Consider the following 24,195-nt stretch of genomic DNA (forward strand, 5'->3'; position numbering starts at 1 on the left):
GTGGTAGAGCAGCTTCTTCCAGTTCCTTTGACTTATGGATTAGCCCCTCCTCCAGAAACCATTAATTAGGGGAACAACCTTTGTCCCACCTTTGAGATGCACAGTCCGGAACCAAGTTATAGCTCTGAGATGGCCTAGAAGGCTTTAAGCAATTGATTAGACATATCCAGGAAAGACAAATTCCCAATGGATATTAATCCATAATTATTACAGTCATAATTGTTAGATGGGACCTCCATGTACAGAAACAAGTTGACAATGGATAGTAGATGTTGGGGAAAACCACATCTTCCATATTTTGTGAGCTTTTCAGCAGGATAACATTTGGCCCCAGTCTCATCAAGCCAGGCAATTCTTTGGTTCTTATATGTTGTTAAAACAAGAAACGTAATATTAAAACAGCAATTTATTTATTTTTGGCCATGATAGTGGGACTACACAACACTAGCTTAGTTGATAAAAGAATCCCAGCAGCTTGAACATAACATGCATTTGCTAGGTGCAAGAGTGATGTGAGCTTGATTGGATTAAAAGTAACAGAGCATAAAGCTTGAGGATCAGTACTGAAAGCAGAGACCAGAGACTGCTTTTCTTAACTGCCAAGTAGCCACCTGGGCTGTCAACATATAGAGCCAAGATTGTCAATATATACATGAATGAGAAACAGAAATATCTGCACCATTGCATTACCAAGGTTCAAGCTAATATTAATTTAATATGAATATTAGATCTAGGTACTTTAAGTTTTAAAGACACAACAGCAGAATACCAGGAATGGGCAATGATGAGTAGATCTGTCCTTTCCTTTTGCAATATTACAATTCTGAAGTTATATTTGAAATATATTAGATAATGAAAGCTATGCTAAGATGATTAATGCATGACACAATCCACTGAGAATTTCTTTTTTTCTTTCTTTTTCTTTTTCTCAATCTTTATTGAAAGCAATAGTAATTGTGAAAAATCAATCCATCAACATGGCTTGTGTGGAAGAATTTTGCATCTTGACACTCCCATAAGCTATTGGTATACCATTTCATGTACTAAATATTTACAGTTAGTAATAATGAAATTCCTGGTGTAGAATCATCGTCTGGAATTCATATTTACTACCCAAGTTTAACAAATATTTATTTACAACACAACCTTTAAAACAGCATGAAGCAAGTTTCTAAATAATGATTTTTACCATGCTATATTAAAGGTCATAACAGAAGTCCTGAATATATTAGATACTATAATAGGATGGACACAGCCCATGAATAACTCAGAACCAAACAATGCAATCAATTTAAATTCAGTTGTGGTTGCTCCTTCCTCAGTTCCTCTTCCTTTTTCCTTTCCCTCCCTCTGGACTGATGAACTCATACCTTTCTAACTTCCACTTCTACCTCCTTCTCCATGGTGTAATGTGCCACCTGATAAGAAACGGGTTAGTCAATGCTGGCAACAACTGAATATACAGAGCTGATGTAAACTATCTCTATCACTCTTATTTAGAACTAAAGATTGGGAGAAGGAGCAACTAGATTGAAAAAGCTACAAAGCAGCCTCCTAGGCTGTCTAGAAAACTTCACACTGATCGACAGCCACATAGGCGAGATACCCAACCAATTAGTGAACATAAATTCCTTTTTATTTTACACAGTCACCTTACTGCAGAACAAGTCTAAGAATTCAGTGCATCCTGTCATTGGAAACCTTTGGAGTTTCCATCAAATGCTAGCTAAAACATATCACAGCTTTAAAAATACACTTTAATTAGAAGTTATCTCCCAAGTCCATCCAGCACATGGGAAAAGAAGGTGGCTGTTTTTCTGTCAGTCATGAATGCATCAAAGCAAGGAAAAGAGCAAAACTGAATATACCTTCATTTGAACCCATGGACTGTGCCATAATTTATTTATTTGTGGCATTTATATATAGCTGAATATAGTAAAATTCCTCAGCAATTCAAAATACAAAAATATATTTATATACAATATTAAAAACACAACATCAAAAGAGCTACAGTAAAAATATTAAGGAGCAGCAACTGAGCAGTATGGCTAGTTTACTTACAGCTCAGTGAAAGCCTCCTGAACTGTACGTGGATGGGTTTTCCATGTCTTCAATATTTGTCATATATATATCAGAACATATAAGCTTGTCAACATTGATTTGGCATTTTAACACAAACCCCGCCCAATTTGGTGCCAATAACCAATATAATATCCCCGAAGGCATTATTTATGTAGTCTATCAAGCTATATACTAAGATTTCTTGTGTGTGCAGAAAGAGACCAAATGCAATGGAGTTTGTGAAATACAGTATGATTTCCTTTCCACAGTAGTTTGATCTACTATTAACATTTTAAATTTGATGTTAATTTGGAAGGTGTGTACAAGTTTCAAGACTACTTACAGTAGAGCATTTAGTATTTTACAAGTCATTTAAATCCCAACATAAATATACTGGCTTTCATTAATTCAATATACTTGGATTCACACTTTAGGTGTAGTAGTACAGAGGTTTGCATAGTTTCAGCTGAAGGGCTTCTTAAAGTTTTTTACACATTCAAACAATATGTATAATGAAAAACATCCACAAGTATGCAAGATTACCTACATGAAGCTGTAGCACTAAGAATATGTAAATTGCTCAGCATAATTAGGACTGCTTAATACATGAGATTTTTCAACCTAGCGATTACATCATGTTTATGTTCGTATCAGCTACAGCTGATATGTCAACTGTGCTTTGTCTTGAAGAATAGTCATACTTTTGTAACTTCTTCCATCAATTACTACAATGCATTACCCTTGAAGACAATTCAGAAGCTGCAGCTAGTGCAGCATGCCGCTGCTTGCATCATGCCAGGTTTGAAAATATGAAAGTGTATTCAATCAGTACTAGGGCAACTGGACTAACTGCTTTGCAGCTTCTAGGCCAAACTAAGGGCATGTCTACACCTTAAGGGTGTAGAGGGAGGGAGGGGGTGGATCGCTGACTTACCTGCTGCTGCAATCCTCCCCCAGAGGCTTGATGGCCGTGTAGCATCCTGGAAGGAACGAGGGACATCACAGCAGCCCTTTTTTTTAAGAGGAACCACGCGCAGCGAAAAACAAATGTTTAAAAAAACCACCTGTGCTCCAACCCCAGCTCACCATCCCTGGGATGGCGAAATTACTGTCCCACCCATGGTCACAGAGCTACCCCGCAGCAAAAAACAAAAGTAAAAAAAGACCCGTGCCCAAACCCCGCCCCGCCATCCCTGAGATGGTGAAATTACTGCCCCGTCCACTCCCATGGGCATGGAGCCACCCCGCACAGAGAAAAACAAAAGTAAAAAAATCCATGCCCAAACCCCACCCTGCCATCCCTGGGATGGTGAAATTGCTGCTCCCCCACCTCCATGGGCACAGAGCAACCCCCCGCGGGTCTGTGCTTGTTTCACGTCCCAGGAGCGCGCAGCACACCAGCCACAATCCTCAGGATGGCTCCAGGACTGTGGCAAAAATCAGGTTAACTGGGCAACCAGTTATCCTGGGAAAATGCAGGGGTCGTCCCTGCCTGCCCTCGTGATCCCGTGCATCATTTGGACACGCAGGGCCGATCCAGGGACAAGCCCCGGAAAAAAGGGCTGGTGTAGACATGCCCTAAGTGTTGGCTTTGGCCTTCAAAATCTTAGGGCTTCCTATCTCAGGAGACCACCTTTCCCTGTATAATACACCCACTACTGCCAGTTAAGATTTTAAAGTAAGGTGCAGGACTTTTCAACAATAGCCTCAAGGCAGGAGAAGTTTTGCCAATGTACTCCTCCTATTACTGGAGGAGCTTTGCCAATGTACTTTCTTGTTAAGATTTAGGAAGTTGAGTAGATCTTATCCGGGCAAAGTCCTGGATGCAGAGCTATTAAGTAATCAAATGGCATAGCTTGCTAAAAGGTACTGGATTTTATTGCCATTGGCGGTTATAAAAACACGTTTATTACTTTTTTGAATGCTGCTTAGAGCAATGGCGACAGGTTTCCTATCTGAAAGCACTTCAATACACTCCACAGACACACACAGACATTACTGGATAGAATTATTTGAAGCTTGAAAGTGCACCATGGGAGAAGTCCTAGGCTGAAACCCTTTGCACAACCATGGAGCATTCAAGGCTGTAAGCAACAGTGAAACTTCTGTGGATTACTAAAAATGTCAACATGGGCAGTCTGACCCCCAATTTGTTCCAGACAATGGAGAGAAAAGAAAATGAGCCAGAAAAATTATAATATTATGAAAAACCTGACATGTTAAGAAAAACAAATGTCTGTCTAATTCAAGAACACTACAAAAAAGGCACAACAGTTTTCCCCATTAAGTAATTCCAAAGGGTATCAGGGTTAAAGTTGGGGGAAATGAGAAAAAGCTTTGTTTCAGCTTTAAAGCATGAACTATTCAAAATTAAGAGAAACATGTTGACAGTTCACATGCAGCTAACATATGCGGCAACAAAATAAAGCAATGCCCAACAACCAGCAGAATGTGTCAAAACACTAACTGCAAACAATAATAGAAAACACATATCTCTTGGGTAGAAGTAAGTTAGGAGTAGACACCCAGAACATTAGACAAAGCAATTAAACATATTGCACAACATTATGCTTTATGGCCATCGTCTGGTGAACTAATTAAGATGGCTCATTGAAAACAAAGAGTTCTACACAAGAGCCAGGTCTACCAGCAGCATCAGACATTGTAGCAAGTGCAGGCATCTCTACATTCAAGTGTCTTGCACTTTCAGTCTGCTGCAATTGGAAGTTGTGCAGGTAAAACATGGAAACTTTGGTCAAGCATGCTGGCATAAGGCATTTGAGCATCCGGGCACGTGATAACATCCACTTTAAAGAGAAACGATTTGATTTTTCCTTTCTCAAGAGCGTATGCATTTTAAAATATATATAAACATTGCAGAATATTGTAGCATCCTAATATAACTGCAGAAGTATTGGGTGCAAGTGTATGCTGCTTGTCACTTTAAGGCTGGGAGGGTGCTTTTAATGGTAAGGCCGTGACATCACATTTTCGGTTCCTACCATCCAGGAAGCTGGAATTTTTCCAAGGGCTGTTATTGGCAGTCTCATTGGCACCAATTACTACAGTATATAACGCACAGGTTTAGGCTAGAGGGTCTACTGTGATCAAAGTATACAACAGGAGTACAGAACCTCTCTTCACCCAAGGGCTGAATCCTATTTCAGAGCAGCTTTCAGGGCCCACATTCCAGTGATTGATGGTTCCACAAGCAAAAAGGGCAGGCCAAAAATACCAGCATATTTTAGTTTAAAGCTCCTACTGCCAATAATTGAGCCTTAAGAGAAGCATTTCAAACTTTTAGAAAAGTGAGGGGGAAACTGCACTAAAACCGGGAAACTACCAAAGAATTGGTGGTTGGGGAAAAGGGGCAGGACATCTGGGGAACTGTGGAGGGACAGACTCGGACACTAGGAGGGCCGGATTTGGTACCTGGGCTTGAGGTACTGCACTCCTGGCATACAATGCACTGCAAGGGTGACTGATTAAACTGAATGAAAATAATAATTTGAAAATGGTGCCAGTTGGTTGTCAGAAGCCAATTTTGTATGCTATGTAAAGTGGTTAATATTGTTTTCATACTGAGCTATGTTTTGCTTAAACAATAAATCTGGTCTGATCAAACTAAATTTTGGGTGATAGCTAGACAATTCATTTTATCCCAATCTTGCCATCTAACAAATCCATCCATCAATCCTGAGTCACATCAGACAATACCGTTGCGCCTACTTATCCTGTTGCCAAAGCTGTACACCAGCTTTCCCCAACCCGGTGCCCTCCAGATATTTTCAACCACTACTCCCAACATCCCTGATCATTGGGCCATGCTAGCTGGAGCTGATTGCCGCTGTAGTCCAGAACATCTAGAGGGCAGCAAGTTGGGAATGCTACCCTCAAATTATCTTGCAACACAACTACTGACCACTTCTTTTCTGGCACATACAAGCAGGCCTGAAGTATCGTCTTGAAAATAATAAACTACATTCTCCCTAATTTTAGGCCTGGTGCTTGAACCATACTGTTTGTAAAATCTTTTTTAACATCTTCTGTGTCCATGACAGTTGCCAGCCTGTGGTGAAAAGGCAGCCTGACTCATTTGCCATTAACAGAAGCTGAAAGTTTGTAGCCCATCGCTCAGCCCACATTGTGGAAGTTTGTGGTAGAGTAGAAAATTTCGGTTTCTGCTTGTGGTGAATAAATCAGACAACTTGTTCACCAGGAGCAAATAACCACTATGGGTGTTGAGGGCGGGGGGAAAGGCAGCTGCTATAAGCAAAGCTCTTATTTATTTTTCTAGCAAGCACTGGCCATTAGGGTTGAAGACCCAATTCATATTTTTAATTCCTCAGCTAGGAATGAGCAACAGGGCCATGCACTCCCTCCTTTCCCCTGTCTCACATCTTCTCTTCCTTGACGCTGGCATTCTGATTTAATTAAATGTAATTGTAAACTGTGGTTTAATTAAACCCGGATGTAAGGAGGGGAGAGAGTGCATGGTCCCACTACTTTTTCCAACTATTAAACTATGGCTTAGCGAGCCAGGAACTAAGCAGCTGAATTGAGCCAAAATACTACACATTTTCTAAGGTTCTGGTAGTGCCTATTGTAAAACTTTCTTTCCATCCTAAACATAAGAACAACTCCCCCAGAACTAAGTCAAAGTACATGACTTTTTTTAAAAAAAGCCTGAATACAGACAGAATTTTGACATTAGGATTACATTTATTATTAGAAAATATATACCACTTTATGTCTTTAAAATAAAATTGAAGTGCTTAGTTAAAGAAACCTTCTGCATCTATTTTTTATGTTCTGGCCAATTTTACTCAGAGCTGATCTACATGTTCAAGTAGTCCCTCCTGGGACTGTCCCACTTTAGACTAGAGGTGGCAGAGAAATCATTTAATTGAATTTCCCAGACTCCCACACATCAAATTCTTCTAATATGTAAACTGGCCTTTAGTAATAGCACTTTGTGACTAGACTATTCCTCTGTATAATGATTTCCTCAAATCAATACAATTTCCCCCCACAGTGTTAAACATTGATCTCATATAGAATACAAACAGCATCTATAGTATTAGAAATGGAGGAGGGTTATATCCTATGTTAATATCTACTGTAAACACAGCTGAAAATATTATGTATTACTCTTTTTTTTTTTTAACTTACCAATTTCGATAAAGACAATTCTAGAGAGAAATTGCCTATTAAAACCCCTGACACATTCCTTGGTATCTGCGAAGGTGCCCTGTCCCTCCTGTTTTCTTTACATTTATTTATTTATTTATTTATTTATTTATTTATTTATCTATCTGGCATTGCTCGGACCCCCTAAGATATATGTCTGCAAGGTAATCATCTTAAAGTAGTAGGCCGGTGCTAGGCCTGTGAGTTAACTTTTAAATGAATTAAATTTGCATCTTTTACCTCTCTCACCCTCACAACAAACCTGCAAGGTAGGCCGGTTAGACCTGTGATGTAACTTTAAAACAAATTAGTATCTTTTTCTCTCTCACCCCCAACACATGGGGGGTGTTGGGAGTGCTGCCATGATTTTACTTGTCCCCGCAGAAAACAAAAACTACAGCTCCCAGCAAGGCTTTCACCACAGTGCCAACTTGCCCAATGGGAGCCCTGCCACTGAGGATCACAGGAAGTAAAGTCTGGCAATCAGTGCCAGTAGATAGGCCATGAAGGAGCCGGCCGGCTGACTGACAGTTAACTCGGTTGTTGCTATCAGCGACAGCCCGAATGTACCCTCCTCCCCTACTGCTCCAGATGGAGCCTAGCAACATGTGACCAAGGATCGAGAGCCACTTCCAGACGACGGCTGCCAAAGCCCGATAAGTCTTTCCTCCTGCCCAAGGCATGCTGGGAGTTCTAGGCGTAAGCCTAGGTCTCTGAATAACATGTTAATCTTTGAACAACATCTGCGATGTGGTAGGAGACAACTGGAGAGCAGGCCTTCTTAGTTATGGCACCCTGCTTGTGGATTTTTTTCTCCCAGGCAGGCTTGCCTAGTGACTGCATTAATGACTTTTAAGTGCCAAGTGAGCTTATTTATTATTATTTTCCAAAGCCTTTTAGCTGGATGAGATTTTTTTATGCTGCATTTTCCCCCTCTCATAACTAAACCACAAGATTCCAAGACAAATGCAGGAATTACTGAATAAAGTTTATGTTTTGTATGTAAAAGCTTGACTATACTATTGAAACAGAAGTGTGAATGGAGGAATGACTGATAGCTGAGGCTAGAATGAAATGGTGGACTAAGACAGTTAGAGAAAGGTCAGGAAAGTAGGAGCTGAGTTAGGATTGAGAGTGATGTGGTTTGCTCACCCATACTTTATTTTAAATCAGCCACTCTATATGCCAGTACTACACCTCCCAGCATGCCTTTGGCAGCCTGCAAGTGCTCGCATCCTCTGAGACATCCTTTTGTTGCCGATGCTGCTCCTTGATAAAGTGTTGAGGAGTAGCATCGCTGAGGAGGGGAGGTAAGCAGCTGTCAGTGGACGCACCTAGCTCCTGCAAATCCTGCTGGGATTGCCTTGGCCTGAGCTTCTCATCCACCAAGTGCTCCACAGAGAGGCTATACTGAAGGGCTGGGGCCAGGTTGGGCACTTCCCCCCTTTTTAGAGTCTGTTTTTGAGCATGTGCAGAGTGACTTCCCTTCCTCCCTCCCTCTTAAGGGTGTACTTGCTTCCCCAGTTTCTAAGAAAACAGCAATATCAGGATGGAGTGCCGTTGAGCATGTTTAGCCCCTCGAAGTTACACTGTTGTATGTAGTTACGATTTTAAAACCACATAGAGGGTGGGAGGAAGCTCCACAAATGGATGCAGCCCATTTATGTGGGTTGTTTCCTTTTATGTGGAATTGGGTTGACTGCTCAAGACCAACCTTAGGAGTCGGGGTTGTGAAAGATACACAGTGGCAACCCACCCATGCACTCACAATGGCCTCCAAAGGCCAGTAAGTCTGGCCTCCCGCCCAAGACATGCTTGGAGTTGAAGGCATAAACCTAGTTTTTTTAAAAAATTAAATTCTTTAAAAATACTTAAAACACCAAAATTCATGTTTTTAGATTTTTCTGGTACATTGTACAGCCAGACCTATCCCCATGTCTAATTTCAAGACTCTAAATCATCTGGAAGTGGGAAAACATTTCCGGACATACATTACACACACATACTTTCTGCTTTATAGGTAGAGATACTTTACATTTATTATTTATTTATTTATTTTTACCCTAGACAGTGTTGGAAAATGAAGCACTGGTTTCCAGTCACCCTATCCTCTTCTTTTCCTTTCCCCTGGACCCTACATTAGAAAAGGAAAAGAAGAGGATGGGTCAGCTATAGGTTGGTGCATTTTTCCCCAATATGATCAGTCAGCTATCTAAAATTTTGCAGGGAGAAAAGAAAAAAGACCTCACTGTGTTCTGGTAATATGGAGTGCAGTGGAGAACAACTGGGGTGAGTGGGTGCTATAGGGTAGCAGAGGTGACCTGAGGTCCTTAGGGACTGATTTGGGGGCTTGCGAGAACCAACCTGGGGCTGGAGGAGCAGCAGGAAGCAGTGTGGGGTGTTTTTCCTGCTTTACGGTAAAGTATTTTGCTAGTGGAATGTGTGTGTGTACTTATGTTTGTGTTGGGGGGGTTGTCTGTGGATTGTGTATATGCGTTGGGCTGTGTGTGTTTTGCTTGTGCTTTTGTCTTGCTGTGTGTACATTTTGCCTGTGTGCATATGGTTACGTATATGTGCATTTCCCTCCACATCCCCAGGTTAACTTCTGCAAGACAGATATTTTGTTTGTTTTGTGGGGCAAATATAAAGTTTGGTTTCGGGGGCTCATATTCATCCTGTCTTGTACTCAATTTCTTGGGCAAGTGATTTGTCCTTTGTGATGAGGCAGTCCCTCCACAGCAGCCATTTTATGACTAGGCACTCCTTTCATGGCAGCCATTTTGTGGTGGTGCCCACGAGTTTCTCAAATTTCTAAATGTGCCTATGAAATCAAGAGAACAGTCTCATCAGAAAAAGAAAATTGCTTAGAAGACAAGCTAGAGCACTTACAGTTTCCTCCTCCCTATGGCAGAGATACAAACCAGAGGAGGGAGGAGAGAGGAAGAAATAGCTGTCCTTCACTTGCATAAGTATTTTTCACTTAATGTGTAAACTGTAGCCATATGAGGTTCCCCCTTTTTTCGGTTTTGGTAGAATATACAGTCTTTCTTTATGTAGTGTCCAATTACAATAGCTTGTTCAGGACCAAACTACTGGCAAACAACTCAGGCATACTGCAAGGCATGAGAATGAAGCAATTGCAGCCACTGAAAATAACAGCCTGGAGTTCCAGTGTGTCAACTCATCCTTGGAGACCAAACTTTTGCATTGCAACCCTGGCTCATGACTCCACTCTGCTCCCTGAGAATGCCTGTGGATAAAAAATATATACTTCAACTACAGGCAAGGCTAACAGTGAAAAGAGCCCCTGGGCAGCTGAAGGCGAGAGGAAGGTCCCTTTATGCACTTTTAATATTGAGGAAGATCTTATGGTTGACGTGAACTTGCATCCTCCAGCGCATATGCAAGATGAGATGTACTCCCGAAGGATGACGTGCAGCTTTCCAGTCCCATCCTGAGGGCGATGGCATCCCTTTACAAGGCTAAAGCTACAGCAACTTCCTCACCTACTGAACCTCCATTCTGAACCTGCAACTTGCAAGGAGGTGAAGGCCACTAAAGCACAGTTCAACTAAGATCATCATCCATATATTCCCTGTGGTTACTGACTGTTCCTTTCCAGCATGTCTACAACTAAAGCCTGTCTCCATATCCAACTAACATCCAGTTCTGAATCTCTACTGTATCCCTTCCCTCTTGCAATGTATGTTATATGTAGTCTATCAATTACCTAATTAGAATCCCTGTATTTGTAATACTAAGGATAATCAACCAGTACTTTTGCTTTCCTTTCCTTTGTGTCTAGCGTGGTCAGTGCTTCACCTGAAACATGCACTGGTGAGTATCATTTCATGGTTGGTTGGTTGGGATGCAAGTAGTAAGTGGGCTAGTAAACACTAGGTATGACAGAGAAATTGTTTTCTACTCTGTTTGTACAGTGATTTCTCAGCCATGGCATTATGAAGGGCATTCTATAGCATGGGAGATGGGTTCCATGGAAAACAGCAAGGGATGGGTCTGGAATTCATGGTGAAGAAGTATTTGGAAGGAGAATGCTTTCAGTTTCTACAGAACTGCATGGCAAGCCCAGGAAGCACAAGTAAGCATGAAGGTATTGGGGAGGGGAAATATTTTTTAACCTCGCATGTAAATGCCAACTTTGAATAATTTTTAAATGGTTTTATTTCCAACAATTGACTGCACTATAAAGTAGAAGCAAAAAACTTCTTTGCACCAGGTGGGTGGGGAAGGGTTAAAGCTGTATAAAAGCAAGGCTTGTAGCACTTTGCCTAGGAATGGGGGAAGAGAGTCCTATCTAACTTCTAACCAAGCTATGAGCAGTGACGGGAACTGCAGAGGAGTCTTCCACTCCCTGTCTGCAAAACAGCACAATGATAAGAAGGCAGCTGACCCGGTGAAATCCTGCCAGTACTTCGATGCTACAAAGGCATTCAGTATATAGGGATGGAGCAGGAGAAAGAGGAGGGGAAGAAACAACCCAGGGATGGAGGGGGGGGAGCTGCTGTTTCTTCACTTGTTTGCAAGACAATTCCTGGGTAGGACAACAAACCATGGGTTAAATAAACTATGGGTTAGTGTTATGTACGAATTTGGCCAGTTTCCAATTACGTTTTTTTTTTCATTGTAAAAACACCTTAATATAATACCAAAATTGCTCCTGCTTTATTAGGTAATTACAATTGCTATGTTATTGCAAGAGTCCTAAGGGGGGAAAACATGAAGCAATTTATGGATACTAAATTCGAATACAAACTATATAACAAAAACTGTATAACAAACATTTGTTAATTGTTTTTTAAATCCTGCTCAAAATAAAACTGAGCATCATGATAAAATGTTTATGAAAGTGAAAGAAACTCAGTGGAAAACATTAGGTGGTGTTTGCTTATTGCCATGGCATCCTAGTATACAGTATATAGTACTATGCAGGGTGGATTTGATCATGTGACTTTCACTACTCAGAAAGACTCGATTTAATCATGTGACTCCCCACCCCACCCTGAAAAGTGCACTCTTCCTGGCTATATTTTACACAATATTTTACATAGTTACCAAGGACTCATTCTTGCTGGTATAATCTTAATATTTACAACCAGATGAAGGTTTCATTTTTAGAATAGCAATTTTTCAGATTAGTTTTACAGTTATATAAAAAAAATACTGATTTGGTTATACTATTAGAACACATCATAGATAGATAATTATGAAATTATTGCGAGGTGAACTATCTCCAGATTAATAGGTTAATCATTCATATTTGGACAACTTCTCCGCTGTACTTTATTGGAAGGAGAAAAATAATCTTACAGAAACCTCTGGAAGAGCATGACATTGTGAATGGATTAATGGAATTCATTTACCAAAAAATTTAAACAGCCTCATGCTACATAATTAAAAATGAATCCTTATTTCATGATGAATAACCTTTGGGCTATAATGTATCTTAAATAGAAAACTATCTTTAGATAGATTTTTCCTCAAAAAGCATTTTATTAAAAAAAATTCCAATTAAAAAAACACCCTGATTATTATTTTTTAAAAAACAACAACATTGATTTTTATTCACCCTGGTACTATGCACCTTTTAAGCCTGTTTTTATTTTTAAAATCAGAACTCTTAGTCAGTCTGATTGGAATATGGATTTCTTTCCATCTAGTTCCGATTACTAAAGCCTAATATAGTCAACATCCAATCCACATTCATGACTGAACAGCAGCAAAGAGGCAGACTTGAAGCAGTACACAGGCTTTTGTTCACATCCTGGGAATCTCAGTTTTCATTTTAAGTCATAGCAACACTTCCAGTGTTCTAACTTTGATTGCAGAAGAAGGCATTCATATACTAAACCCACAACACAAACACAATGCAGACATCATTTTAAACCATGTAATGGTGCAATCTGATACACAATAATCCGGGAATAAACTCCACTGAACAAAATGTTACTTACTTCTAGGTATACAGGAATAGGATTGAGCTGCTATTGAGGTCTGACACACTATATTTTCCATATTGATTGAAAGTTTAGAATTTCCATATTTATAGCGAGAAAAAATACACCACAACCAAAACTGCCTCCACCATCCCACACCAAATGTAAGAATTCCCAACCCAACCAGACACTGGAATCCCTAAGTACTACTAGTGGAAGGAAGGAGTTAATTTGAGCTGCTCCAAATTTGGCTCCTGTTCCCCACCCCACACTTCCGAGCTCACATCAACTCCCTCACTGCTGCTTCTGATGTGAAGAATACCCATTTCCGCTTTTCATTACCTTATTAGAGTCCACTGACATTACGGGCATGTACTACTTACTATTTATTTGGTTTATATACTACATTTTAACAGCAACTTCTCAAAGCAGTTTACATAGCAAAAAGGTGGCTTACAAACATGTTTCAATAAACTTCTTTACAGTGTCAGCAAGGGTGGGCTTTCACAAGATCTTCCAACTTCAAACAAAGGAACAGACTATCTGACCTGAAGCCCATAGGATTTGGATGTTTTTTTGGGGAATCACTCCCTGGAAGCTGCTGTCCCCCCACCCATGCCTGAAACACACACTCACTCACTTGATCAAATTGAGCAATGGCTCAGAAAATGACCAGACCTTGAAAGCATGGCTACTCACAGCTTTTCCCTCATAATTGATGGCAGTTAGGACTGACATGATGGCTGTTTGAATCCTTGCAGGAGGAGGCTTGACGGAGCTGCCTACCTTCCTTGCAATGTGTGTGACATTTCTGGCTGTCTTAGACTCAGCAAAAAGTAGCCCTTCCCTGGTGGCATATGCCCAGCATCAGATCCAGAAGCAAAACAGATAATACTGTCTGGGTCAAGAGGACAAGACAAAGCAGGCCAGGCTCCTGCCACACAGTTCTTCCCTCACACAACTAATCTGATGGTAGCAAGAGCCAGTGTGGTGTAGTGGCTAAAGTGTTGGACTGGGAGTCGGGATATCCGGGTTCTAGTCCCCACTTGACCATGGAAACCCACTGGGTGACTTTGGGCCAGTCACAGCCCAATCTACCTCACAGGGTTGTTGTTATGAGGATAAAAATGGAGAGGAGAAGGATTATGTACACAGCCTTGGGTTCCTTGGAGTAAAAAAGGTGGGATATAAATGGAATAAATAAATAAAATAAGAATCCCAACAGAAGGAGGCTTGATGGAGGCTTTACCTGAAACAATAGTTTGGGAGGGAAGGAAAAATGGTAGGGAAGCTGACAATATAGTATAGATATGTGCAGCAGCAACATTTCCACCTGTTTCTAACTAGTTTAAAAATGGGTGGTGGGGGTGGGAAGGAGGAATGGATGAACTACTTGTATTCACTTTTTTTAAAAAAAAAGTATGGTAAATTGAAGGGAATCTGAACAAATAGCTACTTTATTGTTTAAGAAGCTGGCAATAATCAAGAAAGATAGATGAATTAATACCATTATTGATTACTTTTGTTTGTTCATCAACAATTGGATAGAAGGAGATGAAGCAAGGTCAAGAGAGCAGTACTCAAAAAGGCTCTTATATCTACGAAGTGTTTCTACACTAGTTAGCAATTCATGGCTGGTCATCCCAAATCACGTCCTAGTTCTACAATGTGCCACAAATTGCACAAATAATGCAATAATTGGCTTGTATACAGATCTGTAGAAGTAAAAAGAAGTGCAACATACTAATCAACTATGTCTTAACATCTACCACATACATGTATATGTTCAGCAAATCCTCAAAAGTAGTCCATTTCAGGCTACATCCAAAGGTCAAATGACTTCACCCAAGTACAGAACTCTTAAAACTCAAAGATATCAAGGAACAACCCAGAGAACTTCTCCTGCTGAGGAACCATTAAAATCTACATGCAAGTCCCATATATCTTCATGTAGCTTGCATGTAAATTACTGATGCACTGTTTTTCCAACTTGTACCTATGGCTGCGAAAAGCTCAACCACAACGATTATTTATTTAGTTATATAGCAATATCTATGTACATTATGTTTTCAAAGAAAAGGTGTGGCAGGTCCCTACACCAAGGGGAGTACAATCTAAAGTAGATACGATGAAACAGAGGAAGTGAGGAAATGGAGGCATCGGTAAGCAGGGGAAGAATATGCAATAATTTCAATTACACATACTGTAACTCAGTTACAATAAGGTATCAGGCTGGGGAGAGGGATGATACAAAGTTTTCGTGGAAAAGATGAGTTTTAGCAAGGGACTTAAAGGAAATAAGGGAACTGGTCACATGGAGGTAGTTCCAGGTAAAAGGGGCTGCAAAGGATACAGAGGGAGTTGTTTCAGGAAGCAGAAGACCTTTGGATAGCCAAGGTCACAGGAAGCGATGCGTTGGGATAGAAGCAGTGGGATGAGGGGGAAGGCCATGGAGTGTTTTGAAGGTGAGGACAAGAAGCTTGTGCAAGGAAACATGATACTAATTAAATACTTGAAAGGTTGTCACACAGAGAACGGCCAGGATCTCTTCTCGATCATCCCAGAGTGCAGGACACTGACTAATGGGCTCAAATTACAGGAATCCAGATTCAGGCTAGACATCAGAAAAAACTTCCTGTCTATAAGAGTGGTACGACAATGGAACCAATTACCTAGGGAGGTCATGGGCTGTCCCACACTAGAGGCCTTCGAGAGGCAGCTGGACAACCACCTGTCAAGGATGCTTTAGGATGGATTCCTGCATTGAGCAGGGGGGTTGGACTTGATGGCCTTATAAGCCCTTCCAACTCTACTATTCTATGATTGAAACAGTCTCTCTTCCTTTGAAAAAGGCATGGTTGTTTACTCCTACAAAGAACTAAATAATATGCTGTAAAGCTATCCTGTGCATCAGTTACATCACATCAGAAATAAGGGATCAGTACTACAGTAGGAAAAACAGCTTTATAACGAAGTGACCCGTTGCAGATTTAAGAGGCTGATTTTCACACATTCTGTAGGTTAGTGGGCAAGAAATCTAGATTCCACATAGAATAAAAATATCAACTTAGAATTCATATTAGTAAGGCTGCTACCCCACTTCCTCCAAAACATTGGATAAATATTCAAAGTAAAGTAGTCCTCCTAGTCCATGAGTGTTATAATCATTTATCTATATTTAAGTGTTTTGTACCTAAGAGGAACCCTGCTGGATCAGACCAAAGCTCCATCTAGGGCACAATCCTATGCAAGTTTAGACAGAAAAAGTCCTACAATTCCCAGCATTTCCCAGCCATCCACACTAGCTGGGAAATGCTGACAGCTATAGGACTTTTTTTTCCTGTCCAAACATGTATAGAATTGCATCCCTAGTCTATCATCCGGTTTCCTACAATGGACAACCAGTTGCTTCTGCACCCCAATGATACCAGTGTTTTGAAATGAAAAGTTTTGTTCTGCAAAAACTCAATAAAAGAAAACTTCTTTGACAGTACTTGAATCCAAAGTTTATCACAAGTTGGAAAAAAACAGAAGAATTTATTTCCCAAATTTACCAGTATGGAAGACAGAAAAGAAAGCTAATTTACAGAAAGATGGGAGTAACTGTTGAGACTATTAAAATGTGTCCATCAATGTGTACTAATTCAGACTGTTTCAGTATAAATTCTCTTTCTGGTAATTTCAAACTGGCATTCAGTGGCATATTGCCTCTGGACACTGAGGTTTCCTCAAGACATCACAGGCCAGTAGACATTAATAAAACTATCCTCCACAAAACTGACAAATCCTCTTTTAAAGCTAAGTTAAAGCTAGAGATCTTCACCACATCCTGTTAACTATGTGCTGTGTGAAGCAGCTTATTTTGTTTGTCTTGAATGCACCATCAGTCAATGTCACTAGTGCTCTAATATTAGGGATGATGGAGGAAAAACTCCTTTTTCTGCACACCTTGCACACATTTTACAAAATTCTATGTCTGATCATTAGTTGTCTTTTATCAAACTAAACAGCCAGAATGCTTTTGCCATTCCTTGTACAAAAGGAAAACGATTCAACTCCCAGATCATTTTAAGGTGCAATCAATCCTATGTATGTTTAGAAAGAAAAAATGCCTACAATTCCCAGTATTCCCTGGACAGCATGACTGGCTGGGGAATGCTGGGTAGTTGTAGGACCTTTTCTCTGACAAAACATGCATAGGATTGTGCTCTCAGTTGTATTTTTCTATACTGTTTCCAACTTTATGTGATCCATTTGCGATCTTAGGCCCAAAACTGTATTCCAAAATCCAAGAATACACCCTAACTTTGTATGACAGGGATTATTAAGAGACCAACTTTAGTATCTCAAATAACAAGGCAACAAAATATTTCACAAGCTAGCCTGACAACATATGGGTCATTTGCCAACTTTTGTAGATATTCCCTTCCAGTCAGCAGAAGACAAATTTGACTTGACTGAGATCACCAAGCAAATGGCCATTATTTACAGGCCTGCTACATAAAAGATTCAGATTATTTATAAAATGTTCATCCCTCTCAGAGCAGTTTAGACGGGATCCTAGTGGTCTTCCATCCAAGTATAGATGACCCACTTAACTTCAACGAAAGTACACCACTAGGTGCTTCCAGACCATACATTTAGGTATACGTCTACTCAAAAATGTACTATTGAGTTCAATTGGGCTTACTCCTGAAGGTATAGAATTACAGTCCTGTTTACTTATCTAATCACCTTCTATAAAATGAAACCCTTCATTACAAATTATCTTTCCATGTTTAGCAAAATATACCTCTTATAACAGAAAATATTAGAATACTTAAGATATATCATTGATGAATAAAAGGCAAGGTTGGAAATATATTACTTCCACTGTGAAAAAAAAATCTACACAAGCCAAAGGTTGCTAATGACATGGAGTAGATAAGTAGCACCAAAACAAATATATATTTTGAGCTAACCCTATAATTCCAAACACAATTACTTTGAGCTGGAGGGAAATCCTATTAATCCTATGGAGTTCATTCCCAGGTAAGTATGTTAAAGATCACTCTGAAACCCCAATCTTAAAAATATTTACTTGGATACAATCTCATTGCTTTCTGAATAGCAAATTTTCTCCACTATGGCACCCTGGCTGTGGAACGAGCTCCCCAGAGAGGTCCGCCTGGCGCCTACACTGTATTCTTTTCATCGCCAGCTGAAGACCTTTTTATTTTCTCAGTATTTTAACACCTAAATTTAAACTTTGCTGTTTTAATTCTGTATTTTAATCCTATATCATTTTCTGCTGTGTGGTTTTATCCTGGTTGTGCTTTTTATATTGTATTCTGTATTTGGGTTTTCAGATTGTTGGATATTTTATTATGTTCTTAATGGTTTTAATTTTTGTGAACCGCCCAGAGAGCTTCGGCTATTGGGCGGTATAAAAATGTAATAAATAAATAAATAAATAAATTTGGTTAACTCAAAATTTTACATAACTATTGTCAGATGCAAGAAGAAACCCACCACAAACAACAACAAAAAATAAGATTTGCTCATATCTTTGAATTCTAATTCTCCTATACTTTGTACTTCACAAGAGGAGAATTGATCTCAATGAGGTAATTTGTTTTTAAAAGAAACTATTACACAATCCTAAATTTGCTTGCTACTCATTATAGATAGATACATGTCAATTTCATTTGTGTAATTACAAGCTTGCTCACAATGGTCTTAATCTATCCAGCTCTGTGGCTGAACATTTCAGGAATGATTGTTTAGAGAGCCCAGTATACACATAATTGAAGGCATATAGGGTGCTCAGCAAGATTTGAAATGTCTGTTAGACTTGAAATAAAGTATACTGTAATCTTGCCTAGGGATTTGACAGCACTCTCCCACTGTAGGATTGCTCCTATGATAGATAGATAGATAGATAGATAGATAGATAGAGGCCAAACCATGTATGTTTTCAAGTAAGGCACACTACTACAAACACCCTTTTAAATTAGCACAATATTATGGATAGTGTTGGAACAGAAACAAAAATTCTTAATCTTCACAAATACTGAATATCAAAAAAGAATGGTATTTATTCATCCGACCACCTGTGTTCATTAACTGTCTAAAGAAAAATCATTACAGATATATCTTATCCTGCTATCACACTCCACATATACATGAGTTAATTTCTCCCTGGAGGTAAACAGCATGCACATAAATCAAGAAGAATCCCAACTTTTCAAATCTACACTTTCCACAATACCATTTTCCTCCAATGTCAAAGTATACCTAACTTTCTTCATGATGAAGGGAGTATACCTAACTTTGTTTAGGATACAGCAGGAAATGGGGGGACAAATGCAACAATTGTTGCTGTATTTGACTTACATCACAATATGCCAGAAATGTGTTAACATTGCACTCAAATGTCCTTATAAAGCAGTTCTACATATTCCACCCCCACGCCCTTATAACACACACACACACACACGTTCTACATATTTATTTTATAATCTGCCTCCCTTGAAACACTGAATGACCTAAATACATACAGTCCAAAAAACAAAATATTTTCTTTGTACTATATTCTCCCACCCATCTTCACTGCTCTAGCATATACCAGAAATGGGTAAGTATACACTGCTATGCAATAACTGAATGTAGTTTATGGTTTTCCCTATTGTGAGAAGTGATGCCAGGTGGAAAATTTTCTAGTGCTTTATATCTCCACAAAAAAGATCTGTTTCTTAACTTCATTAGTATAAACAAATGCATGCCAATTGCAAATACAAAATTAAGCAAGCTTGGCAGTTTTAAAGCTGTAATTACTGTTTTTTCAGGTGATTATCCTTAGCAAGTATATGAAAGAATACAAGTCATTGAAATACTTATATATCTCAGAGTGAAATGGAACAAATAAATAGTGTCAGTGTAACTGAAGGTGCCTTAACAGCCTTAATGGAAGAGGGCTGAACTCTGTTGAAACAGATGAGTAGTTGTCAGCGTATTCACATTTCTTTGGGTTACTAAACTTAATTAGGGTGCAAGCCTATGGCCTGCACCCTCACTGCTGAGAAGCCCCTGAACTTGGGGGCTTCCAAATTTCCTATGCCCTGCCAGGTTGAAGCTGGCAGAGCAAGAGTAATGGCAGAAGCGATCTTTGCCTCTCCGTCCTCCAATCTCCTGTATTTTCGCTACACAAGATTTTCAGCCTGTTGAGCAAGGATGTTTCATAGTGGGAGGAAAGGAGGATTGATGCAGCTCAGGATAGCTCGTATCCTGGCCTCCCTGGCCTCCTCCTCTCCCCACCCACCAAAACATCCCTTTTCTTCTCCTCTGAGGTCACTTTTCTAATCTAGGAGAAGCAGCTGGCGCAGTACTCTCCAGGCCAGTTGTGAGGAAGAGCTGTCTGGGATCAGACCTCTGATTCACCCTTCCACAGTCAGAGTGCTGTCTCTGACTTCGGAGGAGTTTCCTGAGCCATCCTATGATCCCTGAGATGCCTGCTCAGAGATCACAGGATTGCTCTCTTAGTGTATCAAATTAAAATTAATTAGTCAGGGCCAATGTAGTGGTTAATGTGTTGGACTGGGACTTGGGAGTTCTGGGTTCTACTCCTTACTCGGCCATGAAGCTCACTGGATGACTTGGGCCAGTCACCAACTCTCAACCTAACCTACTTCACAGGGATGTTGTGACAATAAAATGTACAGGAAGACCATGTTAACCACCTTGGGTTCCTTGCAAGAGGAAAAGAGGCAGGGTATAAACATAATATAATAAATATCATCAAATTGTTTTCAGTCCCCTTAGTTGTAAGGGAAGTACATGCCATTATCTTTAATTTTTTATGAAGTAGTCCCCCCAAAATCCTACATAATATAACAGTTCAGACACGTTAAGTGTGCTTTCATTTTCCCCCTCTTGAATATTTAAGGTCAAGTATTTGCAGTGTATTGGGACAAAAAATAACACGGAGTACTTTTTTTAAAGATTTGCTTCCTAAATACAAGTAAAACAAACATGCTAGGGCAGGGGTGGGCAACTTGCAGCCCTCCAGCTGTTTTGGCCAACAGCTCCCATCAGCTCTAGCCATCACATCCAATGGTGATAGATGATGGGAGTTGAAGGCCAAAATGTCTGGAGGCCCACGAATTGCCAACTCCCACTCTAGGGCATCAGAACATTTCCCTATGCAAACTGAACATTTCCCTATGCAAATGACCATATGCAAATTAATGTAATTTGCATTGATTTTTTTTCAAGGAAATTTTCCAGAAAATTTCTCACATCACTGATTGTGAGCCAATTTTTCTTAAAACAAGCCAATCTCTGGATTAAATTATCCATCTCTTTATGCAAAGCAGAGAAAAGCTTCAATAAAGCAATGAGCCATTCACCACACCTTTCACACATGGTAGCCAGTTTTATAACACCATGCCTTCCCAACAAACAGTGCTGCAGACATTTTTCAGGCCATTACTCCTAGTCACAACCTCTCCCTCCCTCTGGCTACTGCTATGTACGGTAATTCACTATAAGAACCGGGGTAGCTGTTCCTGGAAGCTGTCTAAAAAGAAGTATAACATATTTTTCCACTTAAAAACACCATACTACAATAGACTTCAGAGTTGCTAGATGTCTTTATTTAAAAGGGTGGTAAGAATCCTTAAACACAATATCCTCACATCCCTATTACAGACATCCCTGGTACAAAGTCCACCTCCTTGTTCCTTCTGATCTAGCAACCTTTAAGTATATGTTCCGTCTAGTGGGAAGGTCCAAGGGGACTGCAGACATATTGTTCAGGTAGAGATGGGGAAGAACCAGGCGTCTCCCCTCTTTATCTCAAAATTACCCTATATTCGGAGTGTGACTATTCTTTAAAAGAAAAGCCTCGAGTACAGAGCAGGCAGGCAGGCACACGCACACACAGGGAGGAATCACTCCAGCCTTCCTGAGCCGTGAGCACACTCCGAACAATGCAGACGTTAAATCTTGTCACCATCAATCCTAGAAGGCAACTCCTCCTGCTCATCTCTTCATTTCGCGTCAGTCTCGACAAATGCGTTTGGCCGGGGGGGGGGGGGGATGGCAAGTGCGTGCTTTGGGGGGTGCGCCGCCCTCGCACCCCCCGAAGCACGCACTTGCCATCCATCTCTGTCTGAATCCCTCTCTTCCCCCCACCCCCGCTTTCACCCACCCTCTTCCTTTTTTCTCCATTTTCGGCAGGCGTCCACTCCACACGAAGCCACCTACAGGAACCAGAAGCAGCCATTCGCTCCGCTATATACATCTGTTTGCTTAAGAAGACACGACATAGGCAATATAACGAGAGGGTTGAGATGTCTATCCCAAAGGAGGCGGACACGCCACATGCCCGTCTCCATCCCCATCAGAACGGAGCTTGCAAAGCCCCGTTGGAAAGAGGAAGGCAAGAAAGGGGGAGGGAACTCGGGTCTGAAATGCCTCCTCCCTGACACCCCCACCCCGTCCCTTGTACACACCTTCCCCCCACTCTCCCCACCAACACTATCATGATCTGATTTCCTTACAGCAGCGGCTGGCTTGTGTAGATTGACACAATGTGCACAACTATATAGAACAATACGTCCAAATATAACATCCCCCGCACCACACACACACACACACACACACACACGTCTTTGCACCAAGTGTAGACACACAAAGAGGATAGTTTCCTCTATGGCTACACGCCGATGGAAGATCTGCACGCCGCATATACGCGCCGCCGAGCCCTTCAGAGTGGGAGGAAGAAGCAATGGAGGGAATGGGAGGAGTGAACGCCCAGGGCCGCTACCCGGGGATGGGGTGAAGGGCGCCGCCAGGCAAGACTTACCCAGCAGCAGTAGCTTGAGCTCTCGGCGGGCGTCTCGCTTGTCCCGGCGGAGCTGCCTCTCAATCTCATCGTTGATCCGCCGGGCTTCCTTGGCTTCCTCGCTCAGGCAGCACGCCATGATGGACTCCAGAGTCATTCTTCCTAACTGGTTCAGGCACAACCCCCACTCCCACCCCGAAAACACGCACACCCCAAGCCACGAACACGAGAAAGCCCTTCGCCTCCTTCGCTGGGAGCAGCTGCCCCGCCACTCCCGGGGAGACAGCAAAGCCAGGCGAGCCGAGCCCAGGGAGAGCCCTAGTTGCTAACACGCGGAGACGCGCAGGCACATCCACAGCGTGCCCCCCCCCTTTCCACCTCGGCCGCTAGCACAACCTTCCCCACCTAACCCCCCCTCCCCAAGCCTGCCTCTTGATACACTCGCTGCTTCCAGCTCCTCCTCTCCTTTCAATCATGCACCAAACAACAGGGAAACATCCACGCGGGGAGGAGAAGCAGCAAGAGCGCTGCCCAGCAGAAAGCCGAAGCGCCCGCTTTGCAAACGCCTCCACCCTCTTCTGGCGGCCCTCCGCCCTTCCTCGGCTCCTGCAACCGCCACGGTCTTCCCCCTCGAGGCGAGCCCCCCTCAGCTTCCTAAGCAGTGTGCTCCCTTCCCCTCTCCGGCTTGGAAAGCTAATTGCTACTGTGAACGTCCCCCGCCACACACACACGCATTTTCTTCGCCCTCTTTTCCCCACCCCGGCTTGAAAGCAGCCGAAGACTGTCCACGCAAAAGGGAGCGCGCCGAAAGGCTTCTTCCCTCGTCCCCGACAAAAATCTCTGGCTTGCTTTAAGAATCTTCTTCTTTGAAAGTAAACTTCCCCTGCTCGGGGGCTGGGGACGAAAAGGGCGGCTTCGTTTGCTGGACTTCGAAGGCAGCGGCAGCAGTAATAGCCAGGGAGGGACAGCTCTTCCTTTCTCGGTTCCGCCTTTCCGTCAATGTAAGAAACGGGGGTGGGTACCTCGGCGGGGGGGGGGGGAGGGCGGCGGAGACTGTGGTGCATATACAATATGTAGCCAGACTGACTTCAGTGGCTCGGCTCTCCGGGCGTGGTAAGGCAGAAATATGGCGGACCTTTTCTCTCGCTTTCTGTTCAGCGCGCC

At 41.5% G+C, this 24,195-nt stretch overlaps 1 protein-coding gene across 1 annotated transcript in view; it reads right to left on the reverse strand.

Moving 5' to 3' along the window:
- The window catches only part of LOC134400791 (guanine nucleotide-binding protein G(q) subunit alpha), a 120,071-nt gene extending 96,674 nt beyond the window's left edge, over positions 1 to 23,397 (reverse strand). Inside the window, exon 1 of the mRNA XM_063129367.1 lies at positions 23,053 to 23,397. Within this exon, the coding sequence (XP_062985437.1) occupies positions 23,053 to 23,188 (136 nt within the window). The 5' untranslated portion in view covers positions 23,189 to 23,397. The remainder of the gene's footprint in view (positions 1 to 23,052) is intronic.
- Between the last annotated feature and the right edge of the window lie 798 nt (positions 23,398 to 24,195).

The sequence above is a fragment of the Elgaria multicarinata genome, chromosome 6, assembly GCF_023053635.1.
Source record: "Elgaria multicarinata webbii isolate HBS135686 ecotype San Diego chromosome 6, rElgMul1.1.pri, whole genome shotgun sequence".
Lineage (NCBI taxonomy): Eukaryota > Metazoa > Chordata > Lepidosauria > Squamata > Anguidae > Elgaria > Elgaria multicarinata.